At 50.3% G+C, this 20,248-nt stretch overlaps 3 protein-coding genes across 3 annotated transcripts; 2 read left to right on the top strand and 1 right to left on the bottom strand.

The window, feature by feature from the left end:
- Window positions 1-717: 717 nt before the first annotated feature.
- PSV08DRAFT_207530 (uncharacterized protein) lies at window positions 718-8,321 on the top strand (the record flags this gene model as incomplete). Its single annotated transcript, XM_066092057.1, has 4 exons — window positions 718-784; window positions 1,018-1,955; window positions 2,003-3,590; window positions 3,642-8,321. The coding sequence occupies 4 exons, from the start codon at window positions 718-720 to the stop codon at window positions 8,231-8,233; spliced, it is 7,185 nt and encodes a 2,394-aa protein (XP_065948742.1). The 3' UTR covers window positions 8,234-8,321.
- Window positions 8,322-8,906: 585 nt separating this feature from the next.
- On the bottom strand, window positions 8,907-9,474 carry PSV08DRAFT_249998 (uncharacterized protein; the record flags this gene model as incomplete). Its single annotated transcript, XM_014221740.1, has 2 exons — window positions 8,907-9,219; window positions 9,281-9,474. 2 exons carry the CDS (start codon window positions 9,472-9,474, stop codon window positions 8,907-8,909), a joined length of 507 nt encoding a protein of 168 aa, XP_014077215.1.
- A 3,665-nt stretch (window positions 9,475-13,139) lies between these two features.
- Window positions 13,140-14,091, top strand: PSV08DRAFT_404035 (acyl-CoA N-acyltransferase). Its single transcript, XM_014221739.2, has one exon. The coding sequence runs from the start codon at window positions 13,308-13,310 to the stop codon at window positions 13,995-13,997; it is 690 nt and encodes a 229-aa protein (XP_014077214.1). The 5' UTR covers window positions 13,140-13,307; the 3' UTR covers window positions 13,998-14,091.
- Window positions 14,092-20,248: the final 6,157 nt, after the last annotated feature.

A 20,248-nucleotide genomic window follows, 5' to 3' on the forward strand; every position in this document is an offset into this window, starting at 1 on the left:
CGCAATACTCTACCATACATCCATACCATGGCCACTAGCGAATCCCCACTGTCGTATGTTTTCGCTTTTGGATCTTTTATTGTTTGCTCAATCTGTAAGTCACGTGACTAGGTCTTGGCATTCTGACCAGCCGCAACTGCGTGACTTGTACATGAGCGACAATAGACCTGATCAGAGGTTACATGGTCAAATTCAACAAGCCCGGTTTTGGCAAGCGAGTTTATGTTCCACCACTTCTTCCGTGGGCCACAAGAACGGCCAGTGAGTCGACCGGCACAAACATGCGTGCACTCAGCTGCAATGCCAGTGGGCGTGAGCGCGGGCCACGACGCCAAGACGCGATGCGGGGGGAGTTCCGGTTCTCTGGACTCTTTTTTTGCACTCGCAGGACCCCACCAAAGCGCAGCCAGAAAATCTACCGATTCGACCACAACCTGCGCGCGTTCGAAACTTGTTCTGGACAACGCCAACCTGCTCTGCATTCACAAAGGCGACCTGGACCTTTTTGCCTCCCTTCTCGAATACGCCAACCTTTGCGCGCCAGAGTGCGGCCCCGCCGCCAGCAAGAGCCAGTCACATCACATCTCCCGAGCCAACCTTGCAGCCTGTTGCAGCGCGTGTTCGAAACCCTATCCCGCCACCTTTTGACATGCGTTAGCAGCATTCGACCGTCTTTTCCTTGACGTACGGTCGCGGGAAAAGAACGGGCGGAATACAATGGCGACCGGCCTGGATGAGCTTTTGGAATTTTTGCTCTCAGAAATTGCTCTCCTCGGGGTTCAAGGTATGCATGACTCGCTGCACGCGTTCTCGCTTTGAGATTACATCAGCCACCCTTTGCCCGTGTCACCACTATTACTTTGATATAGTACCTCACCCTTTGTTTGTTTCTTGGTCCCTAAAAAACATCATCTCTGCGGATTTTGTGTTTTCTCATTGTTCCATCGAATATTCTAACGGCTTCACTCTTCTGTCGTGCTTGACTTTACTAGACGTCAACCGCTAATCCTTGTACAGGTGCAAGTAGCGCAGACTTTCGTCGTTTCATTCAAAACTTCTACAACCAACCTCAGGATGATGCGCAATCCAGATCTCATGACCAGACCGAGACGTCTGAGTCAACAAACGGTCTTGGCCGCAAGTTCTATGAACGCACCTGGCAATGGCTCACTAATCATCCGGACATTCGCATTGTCTATAAGGCAGAGGTTCAGAACTATACCCTCTCTGAGTTCGAAGCGGCTGAACTACATGAGAGTGGTACCATTGGCGACCCACATGCAGCAGAGTCTGACCAGCGCTTGAGTACCTCTGCGATCAAGAGAGCACATCCCTCAAAGACTTTGAGTGGGCTGAGAGAAGCCCTGCGGCAGAGAATTTATGGCGAGGAAGGCGGGCCTAGAATACCTTCTAGTCTACCGAATCAAGCTATAGTCTCAATATCCGCTGTCCGGTCGTCTCGCAGTGTGGTAGAAGCTCCACAAACCACAACAGCAATCTTTGATGAGCCCAACTCTACCATGACTGCGCCCCGTCTGTACACAAGTCAAAATAGAGTTTGGCAGGCATTGACCGGCCATGGAATTGATCTGAAGAAGGTCCCAAGCATGGAGTTTGTACTACTTTCACTTATCGCTGCTCGTGGTGCTGCCGGCATTACCCAACCGGAGCTCATTGCTATCAGCGGCCAGGACAAGAGATCTGTACCGCACAGAACAGATGAGCTGGCCCGTAAAAACTACATATCCAAGTATCCCGTTCAGTCCAACAAGATGCGGACCAGTCTTTGCATTCATACAAAGTTCGTATCTCAGAACGCTTTCATCGAGTCCAGTGCTGTGGAAGATGTATACCAAGATGATGGAACATTTGTGGTCAGAAGCTTTGCTCAGTTACTATATAATAAAGTGGGTGAAGGGGGTATCGTTCCCACACGAACCATCAGGCAGAAGCTGGTTAGTGTATTGCGAAAGCAGAGTATATACCTTGCTAATATCCCTAGGGCGTACCAATGTCGGCATGGAACAAGCGGGCTACACAAGGTGCCCTAATTCGATTAGATCAGAGCGGAATGATCAAGCGACGTAGGATTCGTAAACAAAAGTCTGAGGATGCCTGGATCACTTGCATCCAGGTAATGCGTGCGCCAAGAGAAGAAGATCTCAAGAATCTTGGTTTTCGACGCACAATCAATCCCGCTGATGGATCGGGTGCAGAGCCACTCGACGAAAGTGCTGATGGTGATGACATAATGAAAGATCTCGAAGACGACATGCTAGACGATTATGAACCCAGTGCCAATCCTCAAGACAATACGTCTGCTACCGAAAAAACCGATACTATACCTCCGCAATGGACACCGGATCACTTTCTCCCCAACACAGTCTTCAATGCCGTCGCATTGGGTGGTCCACGTGGATGGGATGCTGAGACTTTGCGCGACCGAATCGTCGGACCATTCTGGAGGCGTCCAATGGAATCATATTTCTCCCGTATAACAAACGACTGGGAGAAAACGCAACCGCTTCATCTTCGTCATCTGGCCGTCATTCGAGATCAGGGTGTGACTGATGAGAAGAAATTTCTCCATTACGTCTATCGTACATATGCCAATTTCGAAAAAGCTGTAGAGCTTCAATATGCCCATTGGGAAGGTGTAGCCAATTTTGGGCCTGACGAGGTGTTCGATCCCACCAGTAACGGCGCAGTCCTGGATGCTTGGGGTTTCCCTGCTATCAAGTCAAGCAACCTGGTACGAGGATCTGGTTCAGCAACACTATCTGAGGCTGGCGCAGTCATTGTAAAGCAGCGCAAATACGGCTCCCGATGGGACAATGCATTGGGACAAGAGATCAGCTACCAAAAGCCTTCGAAAACTGTGCCGAAAGAGAAAACGCCGCGCAAACTAGGTCGACCGAAAAAGGCCGCAAAGACTGTCAGAGAAAAGCCTGTCAAAGTAGCCAAAGACCCGAAACCGCCGAAGAAAACCTCGGGTCTTTCACTCACATCTGAAGAGATGAGGTCGTTAGGCCTAGATCCTAATGTTCGTTTGAGCAAAAATATCCAGAGGCAGATCCTTACACATCGTCAGATGACAGGAGATCCAACGTCGCTACCAGACGCGGTTGTGCCAGACAATGCTAAGCGCCAACTCAGTGTGCCTCTCATGACAAAGGAGGAGCGGGTAGCTGCTGGTTTGTCTGCACGAGGACGTCTGGGTATAGAACAAGAAAACAAGATCCGAGAGGAGCGCGGCTTGCCCAAGTTAGTCAAGAAGGAGAAGAAGCGAGTAACCAAAACGAACAAGGAGCCTACATTGCTCAGCAAGCAGCAAAGAATAGCACTAGGCTGGAAGGACCATGGTCGATTACCACAAGATCTTATCGAAGGTCTTCGTCGGGAGAGGGAAGAAGGCATTGCTCTTGAAGATTCAAAGGTCATTGCTAAGTATATGGATGAGATGAGGGCAAAGGCGTCGTCGTCGAATACACCCAAAAAGGCCAACGGAGCGACTCGAAAACCTGTTGAAATAACAGATGGGCTTGATGAACACCAGGAGAATCAAACTACGGACGAATTATCAAAGCCCAGTTCCAAAGAGCAGGAGTCTCTGGAAAATTCTTCGCTTCACAGCGTCTCAGGGAAGCGGAAGGCTAAGAGCCCAGTGACCACCCCAGTGTCAACGAAAAAGCGGCGCAAGGGAACAAGTACTCCGCAGGGATCGACCCCAGTGCCTGTTCTATCGTTTACGACATCTCCAGAAAACACCATCAGCCAATCTGAGAGCCGCGCTCCATCAGCAGTCCCTGACGAGCAAAGCGTGTGCAACACAAACTCAATGATTTTGAAAGATATCGGCCGAACAGCTGAGCCAATGACGCTGTCAATGGATGAGCAAATTCTACCAAGTGTGGAATCTGAGCCTTGTTTGCGGCCTCCGAAAAAGATCTACATGGCTCCGGATACCACTAAACTCGACGACGAAGCCCTAAAGGCCATTGACCAGTACGAGAAGCGATCTTTACCTGGGCTTTATCTCAATCCCTATGTGAAGCAAAAAGTTGCAAGAGGTCGGCCACGGAAAGCACTAATGGCGACATTCAAGTTACCACGCCTAGAGGAGATAGACTGGTACATGGCAGAAGAGACTCGAAGAAAATCAACGAACCATGACTGTGTCGCGATTGCTCCTGATACCACACAAAAACCCACATCTCATGGTGTGGAAGACATGGTTGTTTCAAGACATAGTTCATATGCTGCGCAATCGGAGCAATCGCATGCCGAAATACAGTTGCGAAACGACATAAAGACACGGCATGATATTCAAAATCATACCCCGCCACCTTCCACACCTGGCAAAGCCGCCTCAGTGGAACCTGAAGGAATGCCAGTGAGTCACGAAAACAGCGCCGACCAAAGGGCCGAGACCGAAATGCCCGAGGCCCCAGACCCAGGCAAAGGCGAAATCCAACCACATGTTGTCTTTGATGTATCGAGGACACAATCACCACGACCGATTCCATCGTTGGCACGCAAGTTAGGCGGTTGGGCTCCCATCAACGCGCCTGGCCCTGATCGTCCTTCCCCGTATCAAAGCCCTTATGCCAAAAGTCCAACGTTGGAACTCCAGCCACAATCAGAGACTCCAGGCGTTGGCCATGACATTGGCCAAGTCCCGATAGCTGATGGCTCACATGTTCCCACATCTGAGACGAGTGATGACAAAAAGCTTCCTGATGGTATGTACACGACTATTGTAGAAGCTCCTGTGCCCCCCGTATCAGGCACCAAACCAAGGGTCAAAGAGCACGGAAAGGGTGGAAGTCAGCGCCGCTTCAGAGAAAAGGTCATCCTAGACATCATCAAACGCTGCAATGGCGTGTTTCCTGGAGGAGGTGAAATCCTACGGCCGTTTCTCACCCTCTGGCGCGAGCGGCACTCCAATATCAAAGAACCATCACTTAGTACTATCAGCGAAACCCTCAGGAGTATGGCTGCCCGTCCAGAATTTGGACTGAAGCACTGGAACTTTGCCTCGCAGAACAAGAATACCCCAGGCACAACCACCCGAAGGATGTTTACATGGGCACACCTGAACGAAAGGAGCCCAGAAGTCTTGAAGCTGGCACACAATATGGCACAATACTCTCACCAAAAGGAGTACACCGCTCGTGTTTCGGAGAAATCTCTTTTGTACTACCCTGAAGAAATACGTGATCTCATTGGCGACGTTGTCTCATACCAGCCAGTTCAGGCCGCCCCCAAAGACGAGAGCATCGTCCTCAACCCATCGAATCCTGACATTGAGAAACAAATCAAGGAAGCCAAACAGCGCCGACAGTTGGAATTGAAGAACCAGAAGATGCTCGAAATTAAGGCTCGCAAGATTCAAGACGCTAGGGTCGAACAGGCGCTTTCAAAGCTGCCTCATGGTCCTGATGGTGTGCCGCGCGCGAAACGAGCAAGACTGGCAAGTCTGAACGACAAAAGTAAGAGTCTTCGGCGAGCTCCCTTGTACTCTGCAGATATGCAGACGCTCGGAGAGGAGCTTGATGATGCAGAAACGGTGGGACCTGACGTCGGCACGACTAATCAGACTGGACAAGTTTCACTGGTTTGGATGCGTCCTATCATCGCGCCTGCACCAGAACGTGAACCAATACCAACTGAGGAACCGTCTGAGGATGAAGAAAGCGAAGATGAAATAGCTGATTGGGAAGGGCGAGCAGTGCATGAAGATGAAGATGTTAAGACTCAAGATCCGTTGCCAGTTATGGAGTCCATCAAGGACCATCTCCAGAAAGACATTGCGACGACCGAGCCTGATCAAACGGGGCAGAAGGAAGACTCACCTGAATCGCCGGATGTTGAGACTGCTAACCCGTCTACCGTTGTCAAGAATAGCAAGAAGCGTGTAAGAATTGTTGTCCCTCAGGACCAATCTCCCAGGAAGAGGGCCCGCTTAACACCTGTGGTCGCCACTCAACCACAGGATGGGGTACATACACCACAATCCAACCCTGACGATGACCGTGAAGGGAGTCGTGATATAGCGCGAATCGAGTCGAAGAAACAGGGTGGCGGTGCAGTCCACGGTCGCCAGCGAAGCAAGCGTGACCCTCCTCCCACATTGCTTGAACGTCTTACTGGCCTTACGGGTGACCAAAATGATCCAATCTACCAGCAACCGCAGAGTGGTCCAAGGTCCAATTTGGCATCACGTCCATGGAGTGAAAGGAAGAAGATACAGATCGAAAAACACGGAAAAGAACGCCAGTACATCAAGGCTGTTGATCAAGTAGATGAGTTTAACAGGCTCTTCTGCGCCTTCGTGGTGGTCTCTTCTTTGTCTGGAGAAGATGGATCAATGGACTGGAGCCTTATCAAGCGGGTGTATTCGAACGACAAACGCTTCGACCTAAGCACAGCTCGGAAACTATGGTCCTGGATGCAGAATCGCATAGCTAAACAGGTGGATGAGTTGACAGCGTCATTTCAATCGTTATACCTGGAGGCTTATGAGACTGGCAAAGTTGCTGCCATCGAAGATCCTGAGACACATGACTGGGCAGGTCTCGTACGATGGGCGTCATGCAAATGTGCTTTCCCCGAGCTTCCTCTCCCAATTCTTCAGGAAGCACTACAACATTATTCCATTGAGGAATCGAGCTACGAAAATTTGGATCGTGTTAGTTGGTTCAAGGCCACGATAGCGGATCGAACAAGAACCATGCTCCAACTTCAGTATTCCTTTACCGCTCCCCTTCATCGCTCGCGGAAGCCGGCTTGGTCGCCTGAAGACAAGCTTCTCAAAGCACGGTCATGGGTTCGGGCAAATACAGCGACGCCACAATCTCACTATGACGCAAATCTGGCACACGAGAAGCTCAAGGACTTGGGTGAATCAACTTTGGTCAAGGTTGTTGGAAACTTTGTGGAGAAGCAGCACCTCAGGATGCGAAAACTCAAGCGCCTTCTACCAGGACGTAACTACAATTTCACTCAGACACTGGCAAAGAAGTATGCGCGATTGTTTCAGCTCGATGATTTCATGACCGCAGTCGAAGTCAAGAAGAATATGGATGCTGCTTTCGTAAGCAAAGATCCAGATATGTGTTCGTACAACATTTCACGGTGTGAAGACGACAGTGCTTTTGCAGCCATCATGACAATGGTCAACGAGGGAACAGTCAGGCTTGTTCCTCAGCTACCTCCCATCAACAACGAGCTCAACAGTCCGCTCCCTAAGCTATCAGTGTGGGGATTCTGTGAGGGTGGCTACAATCATCGGGCAATTGATCGGAGTCGCTTCTTCTGGGACATTCATGTTGTCCCCACGGAAAAGTACAAGTTTGGCAACCCATTGCAAACACTACCTTCTCCAATCTTATCCAAGGACGACCAGTCGACTACATTGTGGCACCCTCTGCCTGAGCCGCCTCTTCCTGGCAAGTGCGATGCACACGCCTTGCTCCCGATCTGGAGCAGTATTGATGGTCAGCATGTCACGTGGGCCTGGTGGTACCGCGTCCTGAATCTTGTATTGCAACCACTGGTTTTCATGGCCGGCGCCACTGCAATGGATATACAGGCTCACTGCCCTGAAAACACCACTGAGCTCTTCGAAATCCAACTTGTTCTGGACTGGCTCGAGTCGGTCTGCGCAGTCAAGAAAACTGTCGGTGGTGGCTACATCACCCTTCCAGGCTTCTGGGGTGCTTTCGACGACCAGTTGCACGATACGGAGAATGACTGGTTCGGCCAGCATGTCAAACGGAAGCCAAAGAACCATGACAAGCAACGTTGGCGCATGGATTACAATTTGAGACACTCTGCATTACAAGCCCGAAATACACAAAATGCTCATACGGCCCCTACCACGGACGAGAAAGGCGGTACAAACACAACAGAAGCCGGCGCATTAGAGACGACCACCAGTCGTCAGATTTTGATGAATCCGAAGCGACAGTATCGTATCACGCAGAAAGCTCTCGATGCTCAGTCATCTCAGGAAGATCAAAACAAGTCCGGCTCTGTAACAGTTGACAGTCCCACAGCCACTGGAGAACATACTAGACAGAGCTCTGTGACAGAAAACAGATCAAGTACTACACAAACTCCAGAGACATCAAATAACTCGGGTGATGATGTCAAGATGGCAGATGCAAGCGGGGAAGCAGGAGGTGTGGAGGATGTCGACGCCGAAGGCGAACTTGAAGACACATATTGATCGTCAGCATGTCTGATACTCAACCAAACCCACATCATCTGGTCTCCAAAAGGCCCCGTTTTTTTTGTCAAAATTTCTTATTCTCTCTGAAAACATTTCTTTTTTAACTATACATGCATAGCGATGGAGCATAATGTGTTGGCTTTATACCACGGAAATGAGGACGTTCCACCAACGGCAATATGCCAGGATTACTGTACAGTAGAGTTCATGTGAGAAGAAGTTCTAATGCATGCTATGTGCGATGCAACAATACAAAAGTTTCTTGCTGATTCAAAACAATGGGACTAGAGTGTCATAAGCTTCCAACGTTAGACTACCTTTTTCCACTATCGTTCAACTTACATCCATCCAAATTTCGAGGATTTCCCAAAAGTTTGTCTACGAATGCCTACATTAAATTGTAAGTTTTATAAATCGATGATCCGGGTAGTCGCGAGTAACTTTAGCACACGGAGCACGAAAAAGAAAAAAAAGAGTAGTACGATCAAAGACGTATCTTCGAATACTATATCGATGGTATAAACCCCCAACTGCCAAACTCCCACAGATCCAGCCATCTTCTCACCTCTCTCTCTCTCTGTAGTACTGCCAGAACAATTACACAGAATCCCACTTTCCCCCCCCCCCCCTCCTGGAACTCCCCAAGCACTTTCCACCCATCACCCCCGCTCTAACAGTTCGTAGTCTTCGCCGCAGCAAGATTCTTCTGATTCTGCGCCGTTCCATCAGTAACCTCCTGCACCAACGTATTCAATGTATCCGTGTCCGTCGCCGCCTGGTTCTTCAACCCCTTAACCTGATCCTGCTCCGTGATCTGCGCGCCCTGGACGATATTGAGCCCGTCGAGCGCCGGGCTCGAGATTTCCTTGGCGAGTTTCTGGTTGTTGGCTCGGATCTCGATGCCGCGTTGTTGGATGTTGAGGACTTTGGCTTGCGTGGTCTTGAATTCTGCAGTGCCGAGTTGGGCTTGGAGGGTTTTGACGCTGGTGGGGTTGTTGTTAGAAGGGAGGTTTAGGAGGAAAAGGGAGGAAGGGGAGGTTTTACCCTTGGAGCTCTTGGGCTTGGATGTTGAGGTTGTCTTGAATGCCTTTTTCGAGTTGGGCTTTTGTTGCTGCGCAGGTGGCGTTGGCGGCGCCGCCGCCGCCAATGACTGCAGCGGCTTTTCCAGAGTTGCAGTCTTGGTTTGCTGGCAAGGCGAAGACAGGAGCCAGGAGGGCGAGGAAGAAGAAGGCCTTCATTTTGGGTGGTTGGGATTGATTAAGATTGGGAAATTGGGGAAGAGAATGTAGGCTTTAGAAAGAATCGAAGGGACTCACACCGGGTGAGAGGTAGAAAGGAATGCTGGAGAAGATTAGACTGATTTTTGGACTGGAGATATTGGATAGATGGTGTCAGTTACTTTTATATATTTCCAAATCTCACTCTATCCTCCAAACTTTCTTTTCTAAATCGCCCGGACCGAACGAAATCCACACTTGATCGCCGTACATAGAGCCAGGCAAAATTCGAAAATGTCAGCATTTCAACACATTCTGTACTTCAGTGCCGAACCTTCCCTCATCCCGTCCCTTGTGGCGCGCCACTTTCCTAATGGCGAGAAGACTACTTGTTTCGGTGCACGAGCGTTAGAACAAAAATCCCCACCCAACCATAATAGCGCCCCAATACAAGTTTCGAGCGTGTGGAGCTGTGGTTCGTTGGCTTCAGTGCACACTAGTTGGCGGTCAAATATCACTAGAGACAGCCGTGATACTCAAAGGGGGCGTTTCGTGTCGCATGTTTGCAGATGAAACTAATCGGTCCGCGTACAGTAAGGGCTTGTCGAAGCTTATTTCTGTGAAGCGAGCGGGAACTTCGTTACGGCCGAGTATACCTGGATCATTTGTACTATGTTGATTGGCTTTGGGAGTGTGTGTGGTCTGGGTATGTCATCATGTTACAATGTAAGACGGGGGAGTGACAGGAAGGAAAGGGGAGCGAGTGCGAACGAGTCGCAATTTCCCGTAAGGACAGGTTATGCGATGCAATAATGATTTTGGAGTTTTTGCGATAATGATTTGGATAAAAATAATTTGAGACACAAAACCTCGACACTAGAGATGTATTTCGAGGTCGCATGTTATGCCGAGCAGGTGGAGCAGCAAAGAGTAAACTGCAGGTCTGTGCATACAGCAACCCACTATTCCAACTGCAAGGTACCCGCAGATACCCATTCTTAGTATTCATGGGCTGTGACGGATGTGCCGTACTTGTCAATGCACTGTAAAGTACTGGGTAGGATGCTCTCGGAGCAGGCGACTCTCCGGTTACATCTGCCAGTCGCATAAACCAGCCATAAGGCAAGATCAGTGGTGTCCATCAAGACAAGAAAGCACCTTTAACTGCTGCTCTTGCTTCAAAAAGGTAGTACAGCCGATCAAACCGTGAATATTGTTTTCTGGGCCCGTCCCCAGAAACTTTTGGATTTGGATCATCAGTCCAAGAACATTGGCGTTTGCAGCCAAAACGTGGAGGTCGATAAGGCTGTTCAAAATATGAGCCTTGCCCTTGCAGCACATCCCTTGGCATGCGATGGCGATGGGAGACCTGCACAAGGATCACAGAGGGTGGAAGATGCATGCTATACTGCCAAGGATATAGGGGGGCGAATGCATACATTTTTTGCTGCTAGTTATATATAGTCAAATGTTTGATTTCAACCATCTTTCCTACTGATAAAGCCCGTGGTTTGTTTTTTCTCCGAAGAAAGCAAAACGTATTACAACATACATGAGTCACCAATTTATTTGCCCATGAATTGCTTAAACAGTGTCTCTTAACTACGCATTATGCATTGAATTTTCTCGGTCTTCCTCAATTCTGTACTAGCGCTGATTACTGTGCTAAATTCTAAATTCTCGTACGTCAATGCGCAATGATTGAGACAATTTGATGGTTAATTTCCATACGTCGCGCGGCAGGACATCACGCAGTTTGACACTGGAGCAACGAACAGCATCACTATGAGCCTCAGTTGAGCAATAATAGAAAGCAATGAAGGAATTGGAGATGAAACTCCAGTGGCTGATTTGGATATAAAGAATAATTTCGGGAGAAGAAGGCTGACTTTATGTGGTGCCACAAACTGCGTTTTCGTCAAGAAGAAAATCACAAATGATCAAAGCCAAGATCGAGAAGCTCAAAACTTCAGAGACTGCTTCGTGAGAAGCCAACACCGTCGTGGTTTATTAAAGGCTCAGGGGTTTGCTTCAAAATGAAGTAGTCAGTACATTCAGCACTGAGGCAGAGTTAAGGGTCGTCAAAATAGTTAAATAAAGCCTTATTAGGTGAACGGATACAAAAATCATCAGAGTCGCTAAGCAGTTGTCGGAAAAGCGGCTGCAACAACGTCAAGATCGAGCAATGGAGTGTACCAATACCGATGATATCTGACCAACGTGTGAAATAGGAGTGCCGCAGTAAGACTAAGATTAGTGTTTGGCAAGACTTACTTGCTGTACGTACCATGGAGCCTAGGAGACATATCTGTCAACGCCATCCGAATCGAGAAGCCTTAGCTAGAAGAAGTTGTTCTTGTAAAAGCAGAGATACGCAAACTTCGAGATACACCTTTAAGAGTTCCACGGTATAGTCAGAGACAACCAAGATATTACAATTTAGTAGACAAAATCAGTCTCAAGGGGACTTGTTTATGTCACCCACATGGTGCCGATCCAGATATACACGACAAAGAACTTGCCGTGAGTAAATTTGCTTTCTTCAAATCATAATTAAATTTGATGTATGCACATATGTTTAGTGCTACGAAGAGGGAGGCCTGAGGCCACTTGAAAATTTCTTAGGCCACGAGCTTTTACAATTAAGCGTTTTGAGTATCAAAATCATTGTATGAATTAGGCACTAATCCTTGTGCTCAATTGAATAAGAAATGCATCCATCTCAATCAGGGACTACGGGATGGCACGCCTAGATGACGAACAAAACAACTCATTAGTAGTGTTAAGGATAGTAAAAACTGAGACTTGGAGTAAATCTGTGCACCACTTAGCAATAACGAGGTCCCAACAGTAAAGTCACCCTACTCTCTAATAAGAAGTTAGGAAAATTACCATCAGCGCTTGATCGAAGTCGTGAAATTAATACTGAGCGGGTGAAATCGTTATTCCGCCACCAAGTGGCATACAAAAAGCTGTCAACATGACTATGAACGGTACTGCGAGTGACTTTGCCGTTGGATATCCTCATGTACCAAACAAACTGGTAGGAAAATGGCTTTGCCGAAATATTAAGAATACTAGCATGCGTTGTGTAGCAACCCACAGCAAGTTTTTCAATTACTCATCAACTCAGATTCTCAAGCGATATCTGTACTGAGACTGTTGTCGTACGCCTAATGATAAGCGCAAGGGCGGGACAGTACCTGAAGAAGCCCAATGAATGGGATTGTACTGGCATTAAGATTTAATTTGTATCGTGTGGTTCTTTATCGGATTCCAAAGATAATCTAGAATCAGAGCAATGGCCCCGATTTTTTGATAGGCAAAGACAACGAAGGACTTTGGTATACCCACTTACAACTCTTTAATGATGCAGAGGAGATACAACATGCAGATTTGGAACCGCAGGGTATCCCCGATCTGACAGCTGCTGCGGAGATCAACTACAGAAGTTGAGACACTAAACTGGTATTAAACCTAAGAAAGTGTACGACAATCCAATCTCTCAAACATATACGAACATCATCCCAGAAACCTATATCAGCACTTGATATCACTTTACCTTCAAGAAAATATTCCGGTAAAACTTCCCAAGCAACCTACGTACCCCCCATGGTCGTTATCATCCCGAAAAGCCCCGCACTCCACGTGACCCCAATTCCACAGCTGCAGCCTCAACAAGCTTCACCACGCAAAAGAAAACGGGGGTGGTAGTGGGCACACAAGCATGGCACGACTAAAAGGCCTGATCATCTACATCGCGAACCCTACCTTCGAATCTACTCGACCTCCTTGAAAGAAAGAAAAAAAAACGCTACTATCAATCACGACTCGAGCGAAAACGTACCTTCAAAATGCCCATCCAAGTCACCCGCATGACCGAATCCGACATCAACGGCGCAATCGACACCATCCAACAAGCCTTCGCCAACGACCCCTACAACCTCTGGATCTACCCGGACCGCTCCAAAATCTCCCTCGAACGCAACCGCGTCTCCTTGACGCTCCGCTGCAAATGGGGCATCTCCCACGGCCTCTTCTACGTCGCCCGCGACACCGCCACACCTTCCAAAATCCTCGGCTGCGCAATGTGGCTCCCGCCGCACCCGACGTCTGAACACGAGTCCTGGGCGCAGTACCTATCCGGTTGGTGGCTGTGGCTCAACCAGGTGCGCATGAATGCGTGGTATGGGCGCGGGGGACTGTCGACGACGCGGTATTGGATTTGGAAGGCGCGGCAGGCCGAGGCGCAGAGGGAGCTGTGGACAGATCCACAGGGTTACTATTTCTGTAATATTGTTACGGTCCTGCCGGAGTGTCAGGGGCAAGGGGTGGGCAGGGCGCTGATGGAGGTGGTGCTGGAGATGGCGGATAGAGAGGGAAGGAGGGCGTATCTGGAGAGCAGTCGGTGGGAGCCCAATGGAGCGATTTACGAGAAGTTTGGGTTTAGGTTGATCAAGGAGATGGAGTGTAGGGATGGGCAGGGGGACAAAGATGCGGTTACGCTTTATTGTATGATGAGGGAGCCGAAGGGGGGGAAGTAGGGGTGGACGATGAGATGGCTAGGGAGAGAGAGGGGGAAAAGGAGCGATGTGTGCGAGTTCACGGTGAAGATGCCATGCTGCGATGTTTGATTGTTAAACACATACAGTACCATGAAGGTACAGAGCAAAGCGACATCAAGACGGTTGTAGTTCTCCCGGAAAACAGCCAAGCGAGGCGGCCTTGTAAGTAATTACGTCAAGAACGGACTCGACGTTACTGCAAATGATGAGCAACAAAGAGCTGAAAAGCAGCAAAGAGCATAGCCGTACGACACACACCGTCTAACGACCTCCTCCTTACCCATCAGATCATCACTCAACCTCATCGTCGATTCAGTATCAGAAACAAGACATGGCATTTCCAACAATCACGCCACTCCCTTTACCGCAAGCCCATCAGACGTGCAGCCCAACTACTTTTTCCTTCAAATGGTCCTCTGGATATACGACCCGACAAATCAAAACAACAGTCCGCATGTGAAAAAAATAAACCCCAATTAAGCGGACAAAAAATACCGCTCGTCTTAATTCCCACGCTTCAATCACCGTCCCTCCACCATCCCCCCAGCCACATGCATCAACTACGTCACCATCTTACACGGCACATATTCCCCATGCGGAGCTGCGAGAAGACGGCAACGAAAGCGCTTCTGCTGCCTGCCGCGTCTCCTTGCGTATTCCCGTTGTCCGGAAAAGAAATAAGGGGAAAAAAGAGGGGGGTAACTCTCTCATACAATCATCATCACATAATCACCATCCATCCATTCGCTACGCAACACACACGCATACCCCGTATTCGCCTAAGGTTTTTGCATACCCCCCCCCCCCAAAGAAAAATTACAAAACCTCTCTATAAACCCTTAAGATCCGGGGTGCGTATTTTTCGGAAAAGGATAAATAAGTATATGCCGTTTGAGTAGAGTCGTAATCCGAAAAAAAAGCCGAGAGGTCAAAAATGTGAAATGAAAAAAGAAAACAAACTCCTCCCGACTAATACATACTAACACCGGCCCTTGTTGGGGAAAATAACACACACAGAGAGAAGGTTAAAAAAAAGAAAGAAAGAGAGAAAGAGAGAAAGAAACTTGTCGTCATGATCGGCACAGTCGTGCATTTGGAACTCTACCGAACCCAATCATGTAACACACGCCTTTAACCCCCCCTCCTCTCTCCCTCTCCCACACCCATCACCCATCACCCCCCCCCCCCCCCTTCGTTGCACTCAACCTTGGCAATTAGGCTTTTTGTGAACTAGAGCGAAATAGAATCGAGCCCATGCACAACGCCGTTGCTTTTTTGTCTCCGGGCCGTTAAAAAACAAGATCGAGTGACATGGGCCTGGTTGCTCCCCCCCTCCCCTCCCCGCCAAAAAAAAAAGGAAAAGAAATGTGGGTAATATGTGTGTGCGTGTGTGCAAGCATATGTGAGTTATGTGAATGTGTGTGTGTGTGTGGATGTGGATGTGGGCAGGCAAAGGGGGGCACGGGGCAAGAAAAAGACGCGTTTCTTTTCCTATTTGGGAATGCATGCTACACCCACTCCCATCCCAAAACCTCCATAAATGGGTTGCCTGAAGAAAAATGTAACTTGAAACTTATTCGGCCCGTTGGAGAGAGGTTCGGGTTGTTTAAGTAAAAAGTAGGTAGCGCGTGTTACATACATATGTACGCTATATGTAGGTATGTTATCCCCCCCCCTTTTTTTTTTTCTTTCTTCTCGTCATGTACGTATGCGCTATGTGCCTGGCTGCGAGTGATCAGGTAGTTCCGGAAGATGGTTGGGCGCTATCCTAACTGGTCTTGGGGAGGCGTTGAGATAAAAGAGGGTCTGGTTCACTGGTGGTTAATAGTTCACCCAGAAAATATTTTTTGGGGGTGCTTGGTGTGGTTTAGCAAGGACGACTAAAGGATATCAGACGATCGAAACTCTGACAAAGAAGCAATTAGTTGACACCCAGCGTGCTGGGCGATCTGACATGATTTTTTTTTTTCATTGTTTCGCCTGTGGGCACTACCGCCAACCGGAATGCTTGGGTATAAGCATGTACGGTGTATATTCGGCATTTGCCCAGCGTTGCGTTGCAGCGGCTGAATATGGGTGTAAGGGAAGCAACATGGGTGTGGGCGCAACGTCTTGGTTTCTACTATGTACGTACTAGTTGTCGTCTCGAGGTAAGATTGTCGGTGTGTTCGCATCCCACGATCCGAAGCGTTTTTTGTTCCGGACGGTTGCTCAACGTGACGCACGCCATACCCCTGGTCTGCCCATGATACTTATATCCTAGGCGGTAACATACTCTATTGACGGCAGGCTCCAAGACATAGCCAAAAGCAAAACCTACCAGGATCTAGCGTCCAAGGAAGTAAGTACGGGTGTTAGGCGAGAAGGATATTCACGGATGGGGAAGTCACAGGGGAGCAAGCGTGTGGAACGGGTGGCCATTGGTGATCCGGTATCTGACAACGGGATCTCAGTGTGCGATTTTTGCAGATGGCGCGCGCTTGCATGTATCCACCAAATCGAGCGTACATATATAGGGTAAGCAACTATAATAGCGGATAGTACCACTCAATGTGCGAGCCATGTCATGGGGTGACGCTTGATTGTTGGGCAGCGAGCGGCGGCGGAAAAAGCGGAAGGAGAAAAACAAAGAAAGAAAAAGTCGATGAAACGAACACCGGAAGTGAGCCGCGCCTGTTGTACCTCATCGAGGTCATGCTGGAGCGGTCTGTTTGGAGGCGAAGGAGGGCGGGGGGGGGGAGGGGGGAGGCAGTTCCAAGTCATGCCAGGCCGTGGATCGCTGTGGAGGCTGCTCAAAGGAGGGGTAGTGTAGCAGGCGCTGGTGGAGCGCGTACTAGCCGCAGCAGCGTGAAAACATCGGTGCATATGTTGACAAAGGCAGAGGCCGGTGCTGCCGTGGTCATCAGACCAGGTAGGAAAGGCAGATGGAAGGCGGCCAGCCGTTCAATAAGCGACTTGGGTACACTCGACACAGCGATCAGTCCTTTTTGTGTAGGGGCCCCAAAAATAGGCGTTCAATATACGAAGATGACGCTAATCAGGATCATGCAGGCGTGACTGCTTTTGCGCACATTGGCAGGCAAATAGAGAGTTTCCTCGGGCAGGAGACGGGCTCTGAGTGGTTGCAGCAGGCTATGACACGACAACGTAAGCGCATGGTTTAGCCTAGAGGCGATCTAGAGGACCAAGACGGGCAGTTTGTCGATCTGGTGAGGTGAAGAAAAAAAAGCGGACGATGCATGCATAGATTCATAGTCGCACCCATGGGCTTGTCTGGCACCGTCATTGCAGCTGACGAGGCAAACGATCCTTGGGGCCACGCTTGTTGGTAGCGAGGAAGGGTAAATGTCGAGGACCCCTTGCCGGAGGGAATTGCACGTAGTAACACCGAGGCTGGCGTCGCCTTTTGACACATGGGCTGATTTGTGACGACGGTGGGATGCATGACTGGCAGGCAGTCTTACAGGCGGATGGTGAGTATGGTATACGATGGCAGACTAGGGGGTGGGCGCTGGAAGATTAAAGCGGAGTGGCATTGCCGGATTAGTGCATAGTATTACAAAGAGTCAGATCGGTGGTGTAACCATAGCTAGTAAGCGTGGTGCTTGAGGTGGCCCGACCTCGGATACTGTCCATGTGTGGTGCTGATTGAGAAACTTTGCTTCTATATTAGCTGCCATGTTGACGCCTGTTGCATCAGCAGGCGCCTTGATGCTGCCCTGATTCATGGCGTAATCCTATGCTCGTACGTGTTGCATGCAAGGGATGCAGGAGGCCGGCTCACCGTCAAGCGGCAGAAGCAAAACAAACGCCAGTGTGCGTCAAAACGAGTCACTGCCCAACCTGGCAGCAGCAACAGCAGTTGGGTGAGCAGCATAAAGGCCACCGACAAGCAAGTTTCATGAGCTGCGACGCGTCGTGTGAAGCCAAGTACAGCGCTCACATTACTTTTGCACAAGCCTCGCGAGTGTGACGGGCTGTTGCAGTTGTGTCGGCTGAATGGAGGGTGGGGGGTTCAAGGGGTGGTGAACGGCATGCCGCTCCCTTATTTTTTTCCTTGCACCCAGCGCACATGGCTCTTGTGAATGCCATGCTGTCTGTCTACGTAAGTACGTATGTACTTTGGGGGGGGGGGGAAGATAGACGGGATTAGCATGTATTGGATGCGGCAGGACATGAGCCGTGCCTTCGCTCCCACTGTCAACCAACATGTGCCGCCTGAGATGCATAGTGCGACCCGGCAAATGTCGAGCGCAGCGCAAGGAGGCTCACCGACGATTAGTGTGGCTGCTGATCAAGGCACCCCCCAAGGGCAGGCTACGGAGAAGGGCGATTGGCTGCCAATAGGGTCAACGTTGAACAAAGTGGGCTTGTCGAGCCGCCTAGCAAGGCTAATGCTCGCTCCCTAGGATAAAGTGCCGCTGCGCCTGCAAGAGACTTTGGTGTTTGACGTCGCCTTAGGGCGGGGGTCTAGAACACACATGGTAGCGGCCATGGGAGGCGAGTCTGTCTGTCACTACTACAGATGGATGGTACTGGGTAGAAATAGCCGTGGCGAGCGCAACAATGGGGCTACACAAGTGACCACTTGATGCTTCAGCAACTCTGTCCGTTTCGCGCGCCCTCGTGTTTGATTAGCCCGACAGACGGAGGGATTCCGGGTGGTGAGGTGGAGTAGGATATTTTGGGGGGGGGGGGGCGATACGAGAGCGAAAGAGGGAGAGGCAGGCAGGCGAGGCGCGGTGTACATGCGCTTGGATGTGTATGTATGTACGTGTGTATGTGTGGGTGTGTGATATTGATTGTGTCGGAGGACCGATGCGGAGGCGACATGGAGACGCTCTGGCAGCGAGAAGGGCCTGTCTGTGTCGACCAAATGTGGAGATGGGCTTTGTTATGGACAGGGAAGAGTGACGCACGGCCTGTGACGGGCTAGCGTAGGCGGTGCCGCTTATACCGCAATCTTTGGTTCTTGCTACTTACCACTCTAGTGTCTTCGACGATGAGACGCCACGTTTGAGACCCACTCGACTCGTGGACCGCGCCCTGGTACGTCATTCAAGGGTTTCTTTCCCGTGTTGCAGATTGCCGGACTGGGCGTGGCACAAATGGCAGCTGAATACGCATACGTACGCTTTGATGAGGGCGCAGGACCCGCGCTGCGTCAATCCAAGCGGTGCGCCCGAACGAGGCCGGACATGGTCTTGTTGAAACGGCAGGCTGGTCAATCACGATTTGATGAGCCCAGCAGCGCACAATCCGGCTAGTCGGACAGCGACAATGCGAATAGTGCAAATGGCTGCAGGGCATCTCGTGTCGAGTGACGGACGGCACGGCGTTGCGAGCAGCTGGCTGACGAGATGGGTGATGGGCGATGGGCGATGGGGCAATGGGGGCGACGCAGGTCAGCATTGGGGACTTGAGGGTAACGCCCGTGTTTTGCAGATGGAGTGCGTGTGTAGTAAGAGACCAGCACACCCGCAACTGCTGAAGGATGGAGCGGGTGCTGCAGCCCGGTGACCACTCGGTGCTTACTTTTCCGCGTACAATGTCAGGTTGTGATGCACAGTGTGGTACAGTTGGCTACGCCGCAAAGTGGGAGCGAGGATCCAAATGACCGAGGCAGGTTGATGAGGCAAGAGTGACCGTCACAGTGGGCGTGGATGTCGGGGGGCCGCGGCGGCATGTGCTGGTCACGGGACTTGGGCCCCGTCATGACTTGTCTACTATGTAACCAAGCAAAGCAACACGGATGGATGGTCGACGACGACGACGACAACAACAATGAGACAGGCATCATCATGTGCGGAGCCGGGCGCGGGTGCAGCCAAGCGGCGGTTGATAAGGCACGTTTTCGAGTTGCATGCATGGTCGTTGGGGGAGGGCTCCGAGGGGAGGGCTCAGTCAGTCAGTCAGTCAGTCAGTCCGTCGTATACCACATGGAGTAGATGGAGTCTTGTTTTGGCGAGCAGATGCAGGCCCCCTGACCGGATCCTGATGGTTTGGACGAGACGACGAGCATGCGTGCGCCCGCGTTGGACCGCTGCCGATCATTCAGGCGGGACGAAACCAGGGTTCCTTCTCGGCGCTTCGGCTGCATCTCATCAGCGCCCGCCCCGGGGATTTGTGCGTGTCGAACGGCGATGCCGGTTTGGGCGTGGCGGCCGTGGGGTTGTGGCAGGCAGCATTTGTCGTCGTGATCGGGTGCGGCCCATGTCGAGGGGCCGGCC

Source organism: Bipolaris maydis, assembly GCF_028858645.1.
Source record: "Bipolaris maydis strain C4 unplaced genomic scaffold PSV08scaffold_11, whole genome shotgun sequence".
NCBI classification, from domain to species: domain Eukaryota; kingdom Fungi; phylum Ascomycota; class Dothideomycetes; order Pleosporales; family Pleosporaceae; genus Bipolaris; species Bipolaris maydis.